Below are 14,126 nucleotides of genomic sequence, written 5' to 3'. Positions count from 1 at the left end.
AGAGACTATTATCCTATAGAGAGCATTATTATTGAAATGAAGGATATGAAGTTATTTGGTGTTAGGCTTTAGTTATATTCTCGAATGTTTTAAAGTGAATGTTCTTTTATGATTTCTAGCTTAGTTTGTTTGAAATGAAATTTTATAGTTAGTAATAAATAACTTAGCGAACTTTAATGTGACACTGCCAGATGCGTACTGCACGTAACTACAGAGCATCCATCAGACCGATACAGCCATCTGTTTGGCGATCATATGCCTGCAACTTACTTTCTAAACAACCCTAGTATAATGAGAGTTTGTGACTCATGTTATTTTTATTTAGTAAAAAATTTCAGAAGACTTTATTTTTCTGTTAACATTTGAATTTTTTATGTTTTTAATCATCTACTGGTTTTATAAATATTCTTCTTTATCTAGACATAAGGAATTTACGTTTAATTTACTTTAAGATGTTATAACTGGTGTTTAATCACTTAAATTTCTATTTAGTGAATAATTTTGTATGTACGTCTATTTAAATGTTTCCTCTGGGGACAGGAAAAATAAATAGAAAAAATAATTAATTCCACAGGGAATTGTAGACTATGAATAATAATTTGTTAAAAAATATATAATTTTCATTAAAAATGCTGTTTTCCTAAGTCATAAACCATTAAAAATGTATAATTTTTTTCTTCAGCCATATATTTTAAGCTCAGTATCAAAATATGCAGAATTCTTACTGTAAATGTCTAATTATTTTTTATGAGTTATATGTTTTCAGACAAGTTATCTAAAGGGCTGTGACTCTGAAATAAAAATAAATTTTTTTCATCCAAAAACCTATGTGCCACCTTATCAGCAGTTGAATTATTTAGAGGAGGGGAAGACAATTTATTGTTTTTGTAATGTTTTAAAAGTATTTCTTTCATTGTTTTTAAGATACGTAACTAACTTATTATTTGGTGTGTTCTAGTTGGAGCAATTTGCTGGAGCAAATGCAGAGAAACTGAAAGAAACTGTCAACAAGTATAAATGAATAATTTTAGTGTAACTGCCTGCTGTTTTATTTTAAATTCTGGGATAAAGCTTTCCATGTCAATGGTACATCACTTGCATAATTGAAACATACTGATATAGTTAGTAACTGTTCCCTTTCTTTACTATTTTTATAAAGCTAAGCAGATTATATATATATATATTTTTTATTTGATCAAAGTATTTGTATATTGGTGTTGCTATGAAGTATGTGAACTTATATAAATATAAATGCCTTATATAAAATGTATTGCATTAGCGGAATCTTGTTTTGTCAGTTGAATATAAATTAACATTTAAGCTGTAATGTTGGTCCTATTTTATATCCCAAAACATCTAAACACTCACACCTACTTATTTTAGTGACTATACACTATACAAGCACATAGATTCTGTTTGTTTGTATTAAAGGCAACAATAAATTGTGGGATTGATAATAACAGAAGAAATTGAGACAGGAAAAAGTTATGTGCAATGTTAACTCTGTGTAACTATATACTATACAAGCACAGAGATTCAGTTTCATTTTGTATTAAAGGCAACAATAATTGTGGGGTTGATAATAACAGAAGAAATTGAGACAGGAAAAAGTTATATGCAATGTTAACTCTGTGTAACTATATACTATACAAGCACAGAGATTCAGTTTCATTTTGTATTAAAGGCAACAATAATTAATTGTGGGGTTGATAATAACAAAAGAAACTGAGACAGGAAAAGTTATGTGAAATGATAACTGTTAGGTCACAGTATAATCAGTGTCATAAGTAAATATATTTTTACTTTTGAAGGTTATGAGATAAAGACATTTTCATTATTGATTATCTGTTTTATCACGAACATATCCACAAAGTAGGCAAAAATAGATAAGCCTTTTGCATTGAACATTGTATAGTGATTATATACATTTTTCCTGTCATATATAATTACTTTTAAAACTTAAGTGTGGCATTATATTTTTTTCTTGTTTTAATACATTTATTTATATGAGCTGTAGGAAACTTAATGAAGTAATGATTCCAAAATTATAACATACATACTTAACAGTACAATATATTTATCATAGAGGTTTTGTGCTTGTTTTATGTGAAGAAATAGTAAAATCTGGTTACAGCTTGAATTCACAAATCATGGACATGTATATATATTCAGATTGTTGTTGATTTGTTCGTATTTTTTTCTTATACAAACCCTGTTAAGGAGAATAAAGTTTGTCTTTATTACAATCTTAACAAATTAATTTATTCATACATGTCATGCAAGTTTACTAACTAATGAAATTTTAAACAAAGTTGATAACAACTCAGACCCACATTATTATCATTAGTGATTTCAAAATAAATGTTATTGACAAAATTGATTTAAAATCTCTTGCAACTTTTTGACTTAATCAATACTTTTTAGGTTCAGATAAAAATTACAGATACTTACTTTTTTGAACTTGGGTTATGCTTGTTCCTACTTACATAGGAAACAATAAAAAGTTGCGTACAAATGTATTAAGGTAAAAAATTACAATTTTTTTACCAACACGTAAAAAATAAATTTTTTAATTTAACACGCCATGACGACACCTAATTTCTGGACTTATTTTGTGTTGAATTTTTCAATAATAATGGCAAACAACTGTAGTTTTTTTTACATTAAACGTCTAAGTACAACATAAAATGTATGTATACAGACAGCTTGATGCTGATGGGATAAAATTAAACGATCCAAATGCAATAGCTTTGCAATTTAACAAATTTTTCTCCTCAGTGGCTAGTTCTCTTGATGCTGACTGTGAATTGGAACTGGATACAGTCGCCACACATACCTCTGCTTCATCTATGGTTCTGGCTCCTGTGTGTGAGGACGAAGTGGGACATACTGTAAAAAGTTTTTCAGTTAAAACTTCCAATGACATAAATAGCATATCAATGTGGCTTTTGACAATTTTTTGGAAAAACACCAAATTTGGACAAAAAAATTAAGACCTAATTAAAACACTACCTGGTGTCTTGTGCTTTTTTACTCAGTCGGCGAGTTCATGGAGCACACTTGGGATTGATATTCGTGGCAGTATTGCAATCCTGGGGTTGATCCCACGAATTTTGTTTCTTTTTATATGTATGAATGTGTGCCTGCATGCAACTGTATTGAAAGTGAAGTGAACGGTTTTAGTTTTTAATTGCAATACAATGTAATATATATTATCAATGCAATAAATATATTCTATTCTGTTCTATGTAGGCTTCACAGTTTTGCACAAAAATATTATTTCAATATGTTTTTTTTAATGTTTTTCCGTGTACCCCAAGTGGTACCTAAAACATTAATCTACCTTAAAAATTAAGCAATTGTGCGCCCGACGAGGTATGTGATAGTCAAAGGTATTTAAATGTGGGATCACATGTAACAAACCGTCAAAGACAAGGCTAGCAATAAAAACAATTATGAAATGTGTAGCAACGTGTACCCCATCGGGCGCACAATGCGCTCTACGAAAGCCCAGTGTGTACCAGATGGGGTACACAACAGCAGTTGTGAAAGTTCACGTGTGCCCGATGGGGTACATGTCATGAACGTGTAAAAAAAGTTTAACAGTATTATTGTCCAAATAAATATTATGTCATATAAGAAAATTATCCCATTTTTTAAAGTAGTCAATAATTTTGTGGAACTCAAACCAAATATAAAAAATCCACACTCAATTATACAGACCCTTTTTTTTGTAATTTGGTATGTTTGCTCCTATGTACATAAGGAACAGTAAAAAATACATACAAATAAATTATGGTAGTAAAACTTAACAATTTGTTGTTTATAAAATTGTAACAATTTAACATTTTATCATCCAGATAAATATTAAAACTTATAGACTACTTTCTCCCCTACATAATAAAAGAAAAATCATCTCACTATGTTTATTTTTTTAAGTTATGAATTATTTAGCTGAATAGTACACAAACACCAAAAGGGTGCTTGGCACTGAGTTGTGACCTGTCATAAATGATTGGCACTAAGCCACCACCTCAAAAGGGTTAAACATAATTTTGAAGAATTTTTAAAACATGAAAAATATTTGAAATTGCTTGTTCTATGAGAAATAAACAGATTGATCACAATGCATGGTACACATACGAGTTTCAGTGCATAATATGATTAGTTGCATCAATTATACCAACTTTTTGTAAACAATTTAACTGAAAAAACATGGAATAATTACAAACAAAAAAAGGAAGAATATTAATGGAAAATTGTAGAAGCTAAAAATAAATGATTTAGTAACAAAATGTCATCTGGCAATAACTCAAAATTAATTTGGGATACAGTAAAAAAGTACTATAAAACCATCAAAATCACCAAAGAATATAAGCATATTAAATCAAAACTGTCAAGTATAATTGCTGAGCCAAAAAAGGTTTCTGATACATTCAATGAATTTTATATTAATATTGTAAACACTATTAACAGTAATGGTAGTAGCTCTAGCTCAAGTGGATCTGAGAACATTATACCAAATTATTAGTGAGGAAGTTGTAATGACAAACTTTATTATTATTATTATTATTTGTTACAATTAAGCAGGCATTAAGTATAATTATAAATTTTAAACCTAAGAAGATTTTAAGCTACTTTCTAATATATTAACAATAGTAATTCCTAATCAATTAATTCATAGTGAGACCAAATTTTCTGATTTCAAGTTATAAAACAATTGTGTCTCTTATATCTCCATTATTATATTTCTGAGTGATAATGGCCTAGAATTAGTTAATGATACTAAACTTCTGGGTGTTACAGTGGATCCCCTTCTGGACTGGAGGGAACACAAATTATATCTGATCTAAATTATCAACTTGGCTTTTCATAATTAAAAAACCTTCTGTATAAAATAAACAACTTTCATTAAATTGTTATTATCCTCTCTTTCATTTACACAATATATATTTTATCATAATATGGAATTTCTCTTCAAAAGAAAATTACGAAGAATCTTTATTTACAAAAAAGAGCAATTGGCTATATCAAACATTTATAATGAATCGTGCCATAGCACTTGCTGTAGAATCATATTTTAAAAATCACACCATACAAAATTATAAACAAGTTATACAGATAGTTTTTTGAAAAGCCTCTCAGTTAATTGAAGAATTTACCCCTTACAATCAGTTTTAAAACTAAACCTAATAAATGGCTGTTCAATCAGTGTTATAGATTTTAAGAGCGATTGCTATCCTGAAGGGATAGTCGGTACTGTCACTCAGTCTAGGAATAAGCTCAAAAGGGTTAGTTTTAATCAATCAAAAGTTCTTTGAGAGAAACGTTAGAATAGTAAAAGTAGTTGTTTTTCTGTAGTTCGGTGTATAGAGAGTCCTCATGCTTCCTATTATTTGTCAAATAATTGCAGAGAACACATTTTTTTTGGCAGTGGAACGTACTTTTTTATGTATTCCGGATTTTGTAGGAATTTCATTGAATTAAGGGCACTTCGAGCCCAAAATTTGCAAATAGTAAATCTCTCATATCTTGTTTTATATTGATAGATAAAGCAAGCATCTCATTTCTGTCTGCCTCTTCACAAAATATCTGAAAAGCTACCTGACTGTGTTTCGACTTGAAATTTTGCATGAAGTTTCATTTCTATATAGGCAACATGAGTTTGAAGATGGTACATGTCACTCCATAGAATTTGGCTGAGCGTTGGTTTATCTTTTGGTTAACCATGATGCAATGAGAAAATGGCAGAATAAATACATTTATACAAATACTGAGTGCAATAATATGAAATTTAAATATGTGACATATTGACACATCTAGTCTAACTACTCAATACATATACGTGACTTGGTGTGTAGACTTTATTACTATCTAAACAGTGCTATGAAACTCAAATTATGAACAAAAATGTGAAAGTATCATGAGCAAAATATATAGAGAAATATTTCTTCTGTAGACTTTAAATTTTGCATGAAACTTCGTATATACGTAGACAAGAATTAGTTTTATGATAGTGTATGTCCAACCATGGAATTGGGTAAGCGTCATTGGAACCTTTCATCTGTTGGCTGAAAATTTTCTTTTTGGTCTGCAGGGGGATGTAAAAGTTTCTTTTTTGTATAGTTGTTTGCCTATATTATCTATCCGCAGGATATCCCAAGAATGAAGTGACAAAATTTTATATACAATCTTAGCAAATTATTGTTATAGTTGTCAATGTTTATTTAACATTTGCATAATCTTTAGTACTTTTAAAATAAAAGTTGATTTGACAAATTATCTTTTTTTGTTATTATTATTATTACATCTCCTTGTGGCAGTCAGGTCACTCCTAATTGGCAGGCCGTTTTTTAATTGTTTTGTAAGATTATTGAAAAAATTACAAAATATAGTAATCTATTAATTTATATCATGTTTTATATCAATGTTTTCAGAAAAATGTAGTATTTTACAATGTTAAAATAAATTATTTATAAATTGATAAAAAAAAAATCAATATATTGGAAGCAGAGAGAGTAAGAGAGACCTGTGCTTTGAAATCAAATTAATTTTGTTTAAAATAATATAAATACAAATACAACCTAACATGTTATATTATTTTTTTTCTCTATGAATTGCCAAATATTACCAACATTGAATATTTTGTTAAACTTATATAATAATAAATCTTAATCAATAGGCTAGTCTAAATAAAAAAATAGAGTTTAGACCAAAAGTAAAAACAGTTTGTAGCTAAAATTTCAGTAAAAAGATAATTTTATCTACTAAAAGTTATTCACAGACACTACAGTGTATTCATAAGTAAAACAACTGCACTGAATTATGATTTTACAACATAAATTACCAAATAAACACAATACAATTTACATTGTTAGTTACCCAATCGCTGACTTGTAAAATAAAGTCTTAAATATGGTATAAAACCATCAAAGAAGAAAAAGATAGCTAATGTCTGTATATCAAAGTGGTGTTTCAATCAGTTGATACATTCATATTTCACTCTATAAGGAATGAAAGAGTCAGCACATGTTCTCTAGGCGGAATATAGTTGAGTACAAAAATAAAAGTCTACAGTAGTCGGATGACCCTCAATTACTGCAAAGAGTGTTGAAGGAGGGTGCAAAACCTCAACTCTTGACATCAGTTGGAGACAATAACTCCAATTTCAGGCTTTGAATGGTTCAAAGTTTCTCCAATTTGTTAAGAGTGTTAAAAGTGTTGAGGAGGTAAAAATAAACAACTTTATCAACAAATGTTGAAACACAACAAGTTTTCCTGATCTTGATTTGTTTTCTTTTTTTTATGATTAGTAAGTATAATTCTTGCCTATTCATGCTATTAGAATTTTATGTAAAGAAAAAAATTTGAACTAATTGAAAATTTTTAGTATGAGGAACTCAAATGTTTCACTCAAATATCAGTTGGTCCCTGTTGTCTTAAAACATCTCCTAAGTTCATTTTCTACCTGATAATACAGGGTGTCTATAAAAGAACTCCGGGGTTTAAAAAATTAATATTTTTAAAACTATAAAAGATAGCAACATTTGATCAATTCCTTTGAAACAAGCAGCTCAAAGAGTTTTACTCATACCAATTGGGAATGTTTCTCTCAACAGTTGGCAGCACTGCGGAGCGTTGACCTTGAAATGACGTAGCAGCTGCGGCAGGCAGTCAGTGTCGTCTGGACTGCCGCACTATGGCGACCCCTCAACAAAAGGCTCAGTGTGTTATTTGGCTCATAGAAACTAATTCTGTTGTTACTGTACAAAGAAACTTTCGACGTAGCTATGGTGTTGACCCGCCTACAGACAAAACAATTCGTCAGTGGTTAAGTGCGTTCAAGGAAACAGGAAGTGCTTTGAAGCAAAAGTCGCCGGGTAGGCCGCGTGTGTCTCAAGAGAATGTAGACAGAATCCGAGCTTCATGCACTCGAAGCCCTAAGAAATCGGTAACAAGACGCAGTCTGGAATTGGGGTTACCAAGATCAACAGTCCATAAGGTAATTCATAAAAGACTTCGTTTAACTGCCTATAAGATTCAACTTTTACACCATATCAAACCGGCAGACAAGGTTAAGAGATTCGACTTTTCTGTTTCCATGCTGGCTAAAATTGATAAAGATAATGATTTTTTTTTAAAGTGTGGTTTTTAGTGATGAAGCTACTTTTTATGTGAACGGAACTGTAAACAGGCATAATTGCAGAATTTGGGGTTCACAGCCACCCCATGAGTTTATTGAGTATGAACGTGACACGCCCAAAGTGAATTTTTGGTGTGCTCTTATGCATGACAGAGTCATAGGTCCCTTCATTTTTGCCGAAAGGAATATCAATGGTGATGTCTATTGTGACATGTTAGAGGAGTATGTTTATCCTCAGTTGGATGACATTGAGGCGGAGAAAGGTTTAGATTACTTCCAACAAGATGGGGCGCCGCCACACTTCAGTTTGCGTGTGCGTGAGTCACTGGACGCTCGTTTCGGTAACAGGTGGATTGGAAGGGAAGGACCTATTCCATGGCCACCAAAGAGCCCTGATATGACTCCGTTGGACTTTTTCTTCTGGGGGCATATCAAGAATCTTGTTTATGCGGAGAAAATTCGAAATGTTCGCCATCTCAGGGAACGAATAGTGAATTGCGTGGCGTCCGTTCCCCCAGACATGCTCGCCAGGACATGGGAAGAGGTAGAATACCGTTTCGACGTGTGCCGTGCCACTAACGGAGCTCACATTGAACTTTACTAAGTTGTTAAAAAAATCTTGAAAATGTAAGCTTTCTAATCACGTATAAAACATGTATGTACGTTTTTTACTTTATTAAAATATTTTGTCTTAAAACCCCGGAGTTCTTTTATAGACACCCCGTATTTAAAAACTAGCAAGGTAAACACTTTTTATTCTATATATCTTCTATAAAAAGGTGTATTTAAATTAAAACTTGAGCTTTTAAAATTGTGCAACAATTGGTAAATAGGGTGCATTATGGCTCATCTAGCGGCAAGTTTGCATATGATATTGCCTATTATCTGTTTCATTTTCCTATCATGAGTCTGTTTAGTGAGTACATGAGCATCAACTTCATTGTTGACCAACTCATGCATGTTATTGTTATTTTTTGACTAAAACTTTGTATATTTACTGAGAAAACTGCACTTTTGTCTTCATTTCAATATCATTGTCTTGAATCCATGTTTTATCATTTGTTATGATGTTTTTTTGCCATTTGCTGTGGCAAGGAGGTTTTGACTGATTCTGATTATCAGTTAATAAATTTTACCCTGACACAACACATTTAAGTCATCATTCATTGCTGATACCTACTTCAGCAACTTCCCGAGCATAATTGATGATTTCTACAAATCACAAAAGAAACTCTCTTTGGAAGGAGTTACTGAATTGTTCTAAAGTTTTATGTATTTAATTATTAATACAATTAAAATAACTACTTATATGAAATCTACTGTATGGAGCTGACGAGTGGAGTGTGGAAGTAATGTTCTCTGTTCGTCATGGATCCATGTCAATTACTTCATGCATTTCTAAAAACATTGTGTATGCTAGACCGTGAATAATGTACTTTAGTTTTTGAATAAAATAATATTATTTAATTTGTAATTTCAATAAATTGTTGTAATTTGGCTGTATCTTTTCTTTAATTGGAATAATTTATGTTTGTATTGAATTATTAATATTATTGTTTCGGCCATTGTTCATGTTTAATTTTGTCTATTACAATATTTGTATTGGTTGGTAATTCTAATGTTTAAAATTACTTTAATATAGTTGTAACATTGTTTAGCATTATTAATTGTATTGATATTTTTGAAGTTATGAATTTTTTCATACACTTAAACTACACGCATAAAAAAAGTATTGATAAACACAAACATTAAAGAGCCAGTCACATTGTAACAGATACCATAAATTAAGAAATTGAGTTAAATAATAAGTAGGTATATATTTAAATAGGCACTATAGATATGCTAAACCTTTGATAATTATATCATTAAAAAGTAAAACTGTGGTGACGTACCTTTACAAAAATGTCCAATTATAGTATAACCGCAAGTTCAGAACCTTCAGACGATACACTTTCACTATCACTATCAATGTAACTGTATCTTGTATCGCTTTCTAAATATATAGCATTTTTTCCATCGCATCTTCAATAACACTATGAGTAGTTCAAAACGTTTCTTCTGAGGTTTTTTTTCTTTGATCACAAAATATTTTCCAGTCGCTCTTTGATATTTGAAGATATTCCATTTATCAACGTTTCTTTAAGTATTGTTAAACTGAGATCTGAAGTTACATTTTTGTCTCTTATCAATCGTTTTACCTCTGCCCAAACAAGTTCAATGGGGTTTATGTTACAGTTACGTGGAAGCAACCGCAACACATCATGACCAAGGTGTTTTAAAACTTGATCAAACTGAGATGTGAAGTTACATTTTTGTCTCTTATCAATCGTTTTACCTCTGCCCAAACAAGTTCAATGGGGTTTATGTTACAGTTACGTGGAAGCAACCGCAACACATCATGACCAAGGTGTTTTAAAACTTGATCAAACTGAGATGTGAAGTTACATTTTTGTCTCTTATCAATCGTTTTACCTCTGCCCAAACAAGTTCAATGGGGTTTATGTTACAGTTACGTGGAAGCAACCGCAACACATCATGACCAAGGTGTTTTAAAACTTGATCAAACTGAGATGTGAAGTTACATTTTTGTCTCTTATCAATCGTTTTACCTCTGCCCAAACAAGTTCAATGGGGTTTATGTTACAGTTACGTGGAAGCAACCGCAACACATCATGACCAAGGTGTTTTAAAACTTGATCAGTACGAAATATTGGAAATATTGTTTCTTTTGGTTTGTGCATACTAATTAACTCTAAAATCTTTCTTTCTCATTTTTTCTTTGAATGGTATATTGTTGGAGGATAACCAGGCTTGTATATCTTGTTTTCTTGAATGTGTTGATACGGTGCGTTGTCAAAAATAATTACAGAGTTGGCGGGTATATTTGGGACGAGTTTCTTCATTATCCATTTTCAAAAGTTTTACTTACACATCTGGCCATGATATGCATGAGTAGTAGTTCCAGCCCTGTAGACAAGAAGAGTGTTATCAACAAATCCAGAAGTACTACTGACATGAACAACGATGAGCCTTGTTTATTGATATACCCATTTACATTATTACTTTGCTAACATTTTAAAAATATTAAATTATTATCAACCCAAGTCTCGTCCACATAAACAATATTACGGTTTTGATTTCTGTAGCGTTTCATTATCTGCAAATGTTTGCAACGGCAGTCTATAATATCTGGTTGCTCTATTAGAAGTTTTTTATAAGATGCGCACTTTTTCATTTAAACCCCATAGTTTTTAATGTATGTCTTAAAGTATGCACCCCAAAGGATGCACACCCAAGAGATATAAAAATTTTCACGAATAGTAACAAAGTTTTGGAGCCTTGGGAACACATTTCTGAACAACATGGAAATGTTGTATTGTATCTCTTATAATGCATTAGTCAAAAGAATCTAATTTTGCATTTCTTGTGCCCGGACGCTTTCTTCTCTTACCAGGCATCGATAATCTCTCTTCTTCTGCTTCTTTTCTGATGGACAAATTGTATTTATGGGCTGCCCAGTGTATTGTTTTACATGTACACTTGATTATTCCAACTGGTGTGTTAACTGACCTGTTCAGGCTTCTTCATCACACTTCTCAATTACTCGCCTTATAATCTCTCGTTCGTCTCCATGGATAGTCTTATTAGTGCTCCTTCTCGTATCCAATATAACTATTCTACAACAATTACACTCAGTTTGTTTCCTAAATTATAAGTACCTATTAAATAATGCATTAAGTTAACTACACAGGTAAAAACCAATAAAATGACACTCTAAAGTTAAATAAAATACATGAACACAGTGCAGACAACAAAGTGACACTGGGTTAGGTAGACACTATGGTAGAGGATGGGAAAAGTATAATGGCATGTTTTTAGAATGGCTACTTCAAGGAATTCACTTGAATTTACCCCACTCCCTGCTACACGTAAGCTGCACACAATAGACATTCCAAATCGATTTTGTTGTAAAATGTATTAATTCTCCTGTGTCTTGCAATGAGTGTATAAAGTATCTTTGTAAAAAACTTACTATGATAATAAAACTGACTTTTCTGTCATGTCTAAGAAAGCAGTGAACCGTAGTGTATGGATTTATATGAATACAACTTTAGTAGAAGTTTTAAAAGAAATAAAAATATGGCAAATTTAGTGAACAAAAAGTACATAAAAGCCAGGTTTAGATATGAGTTAATTTCTTGATCTATGTGCAAATTTCTTAACTTGCACTCAGAAGGGTTAATTTTGGAATCATTAAATTTTGTGTCTTCATTCATAAATTATCAAGGGGACAGGAATACTAGCAGTCCACATGTGTATTACAAATTCTCAATTTTAATACACTTTACTTCGTGACTCCAAGTTTGTTGGTGCAAAAGTGTTCATATTCACAACCTTAACTAACACTGAAAATATACACACTTTTATAAAAATCACTCTGAATGGAATATAGTAAGTTTATAGCAATAAACCTTGTATTCAATCCCTTTAAAGTATGAGATTATCATATTTTTTAGTTTGTCGCAATGGACCGGGTGTTGCATATAAAGAGCTTATATAAAGAGCTTATATGCAAGACCCGGCAGAGCGCTCAGTAGCGAACATTCTAAACATCATTCCAGAACAAATAATTTATGAATGTGTTCAGAAAGCTCTCCTTTAATGTACAAGGATTGAAAAATAAGGAATAGTAAATCATTTTCATAAAGTTTTCAATGTTTCACATTTTACAAACTTTGTTCACTTCATATAAAGTAATAAGATTGCTTTAATAAGACTATGCTTCCGTAACAGGTAAACAATTTTTTAATAAATGACAATATAGTGTGAAACTCACCAAATCTAGTATTGTAACCTTCACAAACTCTAGTTAATTTCACTAGCATAGTCTGCTAGAGAATATTACTGGCAACATTTTCTTATTTGTTTAAAAATTTAAATAACTGAACCTGTGTAATTTTAATACTGCTTTTTCATATGTTAATTTCTTTTAAGATGATATATTTCATGCCTATTTGCAAACATTTTGTAAATGTTATTTGAAAAGATTTTCTGTTTAGTTATAATTACAACCACGTCACCTGTTACAGTGAATGCATTGACCTTCTGTTTCGTCATGGAAATAATGGATCTGTTTGAAGCTAACTATCAAGACAGATGGGAGGGAGTTAATGATGAAATACATTATCTTTAGTGATAACCTCTAAGAGAGATTGGACTATTACTCACTATTCTGTTTTGTACCTCCAATAGTATAAGTCCACGTTTAACAATTGAATCTGTTTTAGATCATTCCAGTTTGGGGTTTACAATTAACTTATGACCTCTAAATTTCATTTCATAATTTTTAAGTTCAATTTTTCAAGTACGGCTATTGTAAAATGCAGCAAATGGTAAAGTTGGAGCATTGAAGCTGAAAACTAATGTATTTAAGGTCAAAATTACAAAAATGTTCATAAGAAATCTATTTTTGTTGATTTCTAATATATTATATACGGTTGTTTCCAAAGGCACTAATTAAACTACAAAGTAATGAAACTTCTCTTACTAGTAGTGCTCTTAAATTGGACACAATTCTATAAATTTTATTACAAGACATTAATGAACAAGTCACCAGTCATGTACATGATGAAGAATATCTTCACAAAGTGCTTTTAAAGCTTCTCAAATTGAACAAACTAAAAGACTTTTTACATTTGAAGAAGTATATAAATTCAATTTCAGTCTTTTATTACACCTTTTTATTACAAATAACAGATTTTTTACGTATAAAACAAAGATGACAATAAATTAATATAATTGTTTGAATTGTTACTAATTTAAAACAGACAAAAATGTGATGAAAACAGAAATTCTGTTTTTAGCTCAAAAAGGTGCTGAGTATATAATAAATTCAGCAGATAGTTAGAATTTAAAAAATAACCATATCATAATTTCAAAATATACATTTTTTAGAATATTTTGTACTAAAAAAAATAAATAA

General features: G+C 30.8%; 1 protein-coding gene across 1 annotated transcript in view; it reads left to right on the top strand.

The window, feature by feature from the left end:
• The window catches only part of LOC124364801 (thioredoxin-2-like), a 33,525-nt gene extending 32,198 nt beyond the window's left edge, over window positions 1-1,327 (top strand). Inside the window, exon 4 of the mRNA XM_046820568.1 lies at window positions 959-1,327. Within this exon, the coding sequence (XP_046676524.1) occupies window positions 959-1,021 (63 nt within the window). The 3' untranslated portion in view covers window positions 1,022-1,327. The remainder of the gene's footprint in view (window positions 1-958) is intronic.
• Window positions 1,328-14,126: the final 12,799 nt, after the last annotated feature.

Source organism: Homalodisca vitripennis, chromosome 1 (genome assembly GCF_021130785.1).
Source record: "Homalodisca vitripennis isolate AUS2020 chromosome 1, UT_GWSS_2.1, whole genome shotgun sequence".
Lineage (NCBI taxonomy): Eukaryota > Metazoa > Arthropoda > Insecta > Hemiptera > Cicadellidae > Homalodisca > Homalodisca vitripennis.
Note: the sequence above shows the minus strand (reverse complement) of the source record. Positions and strands in the feature narration are given on the sequence as shown.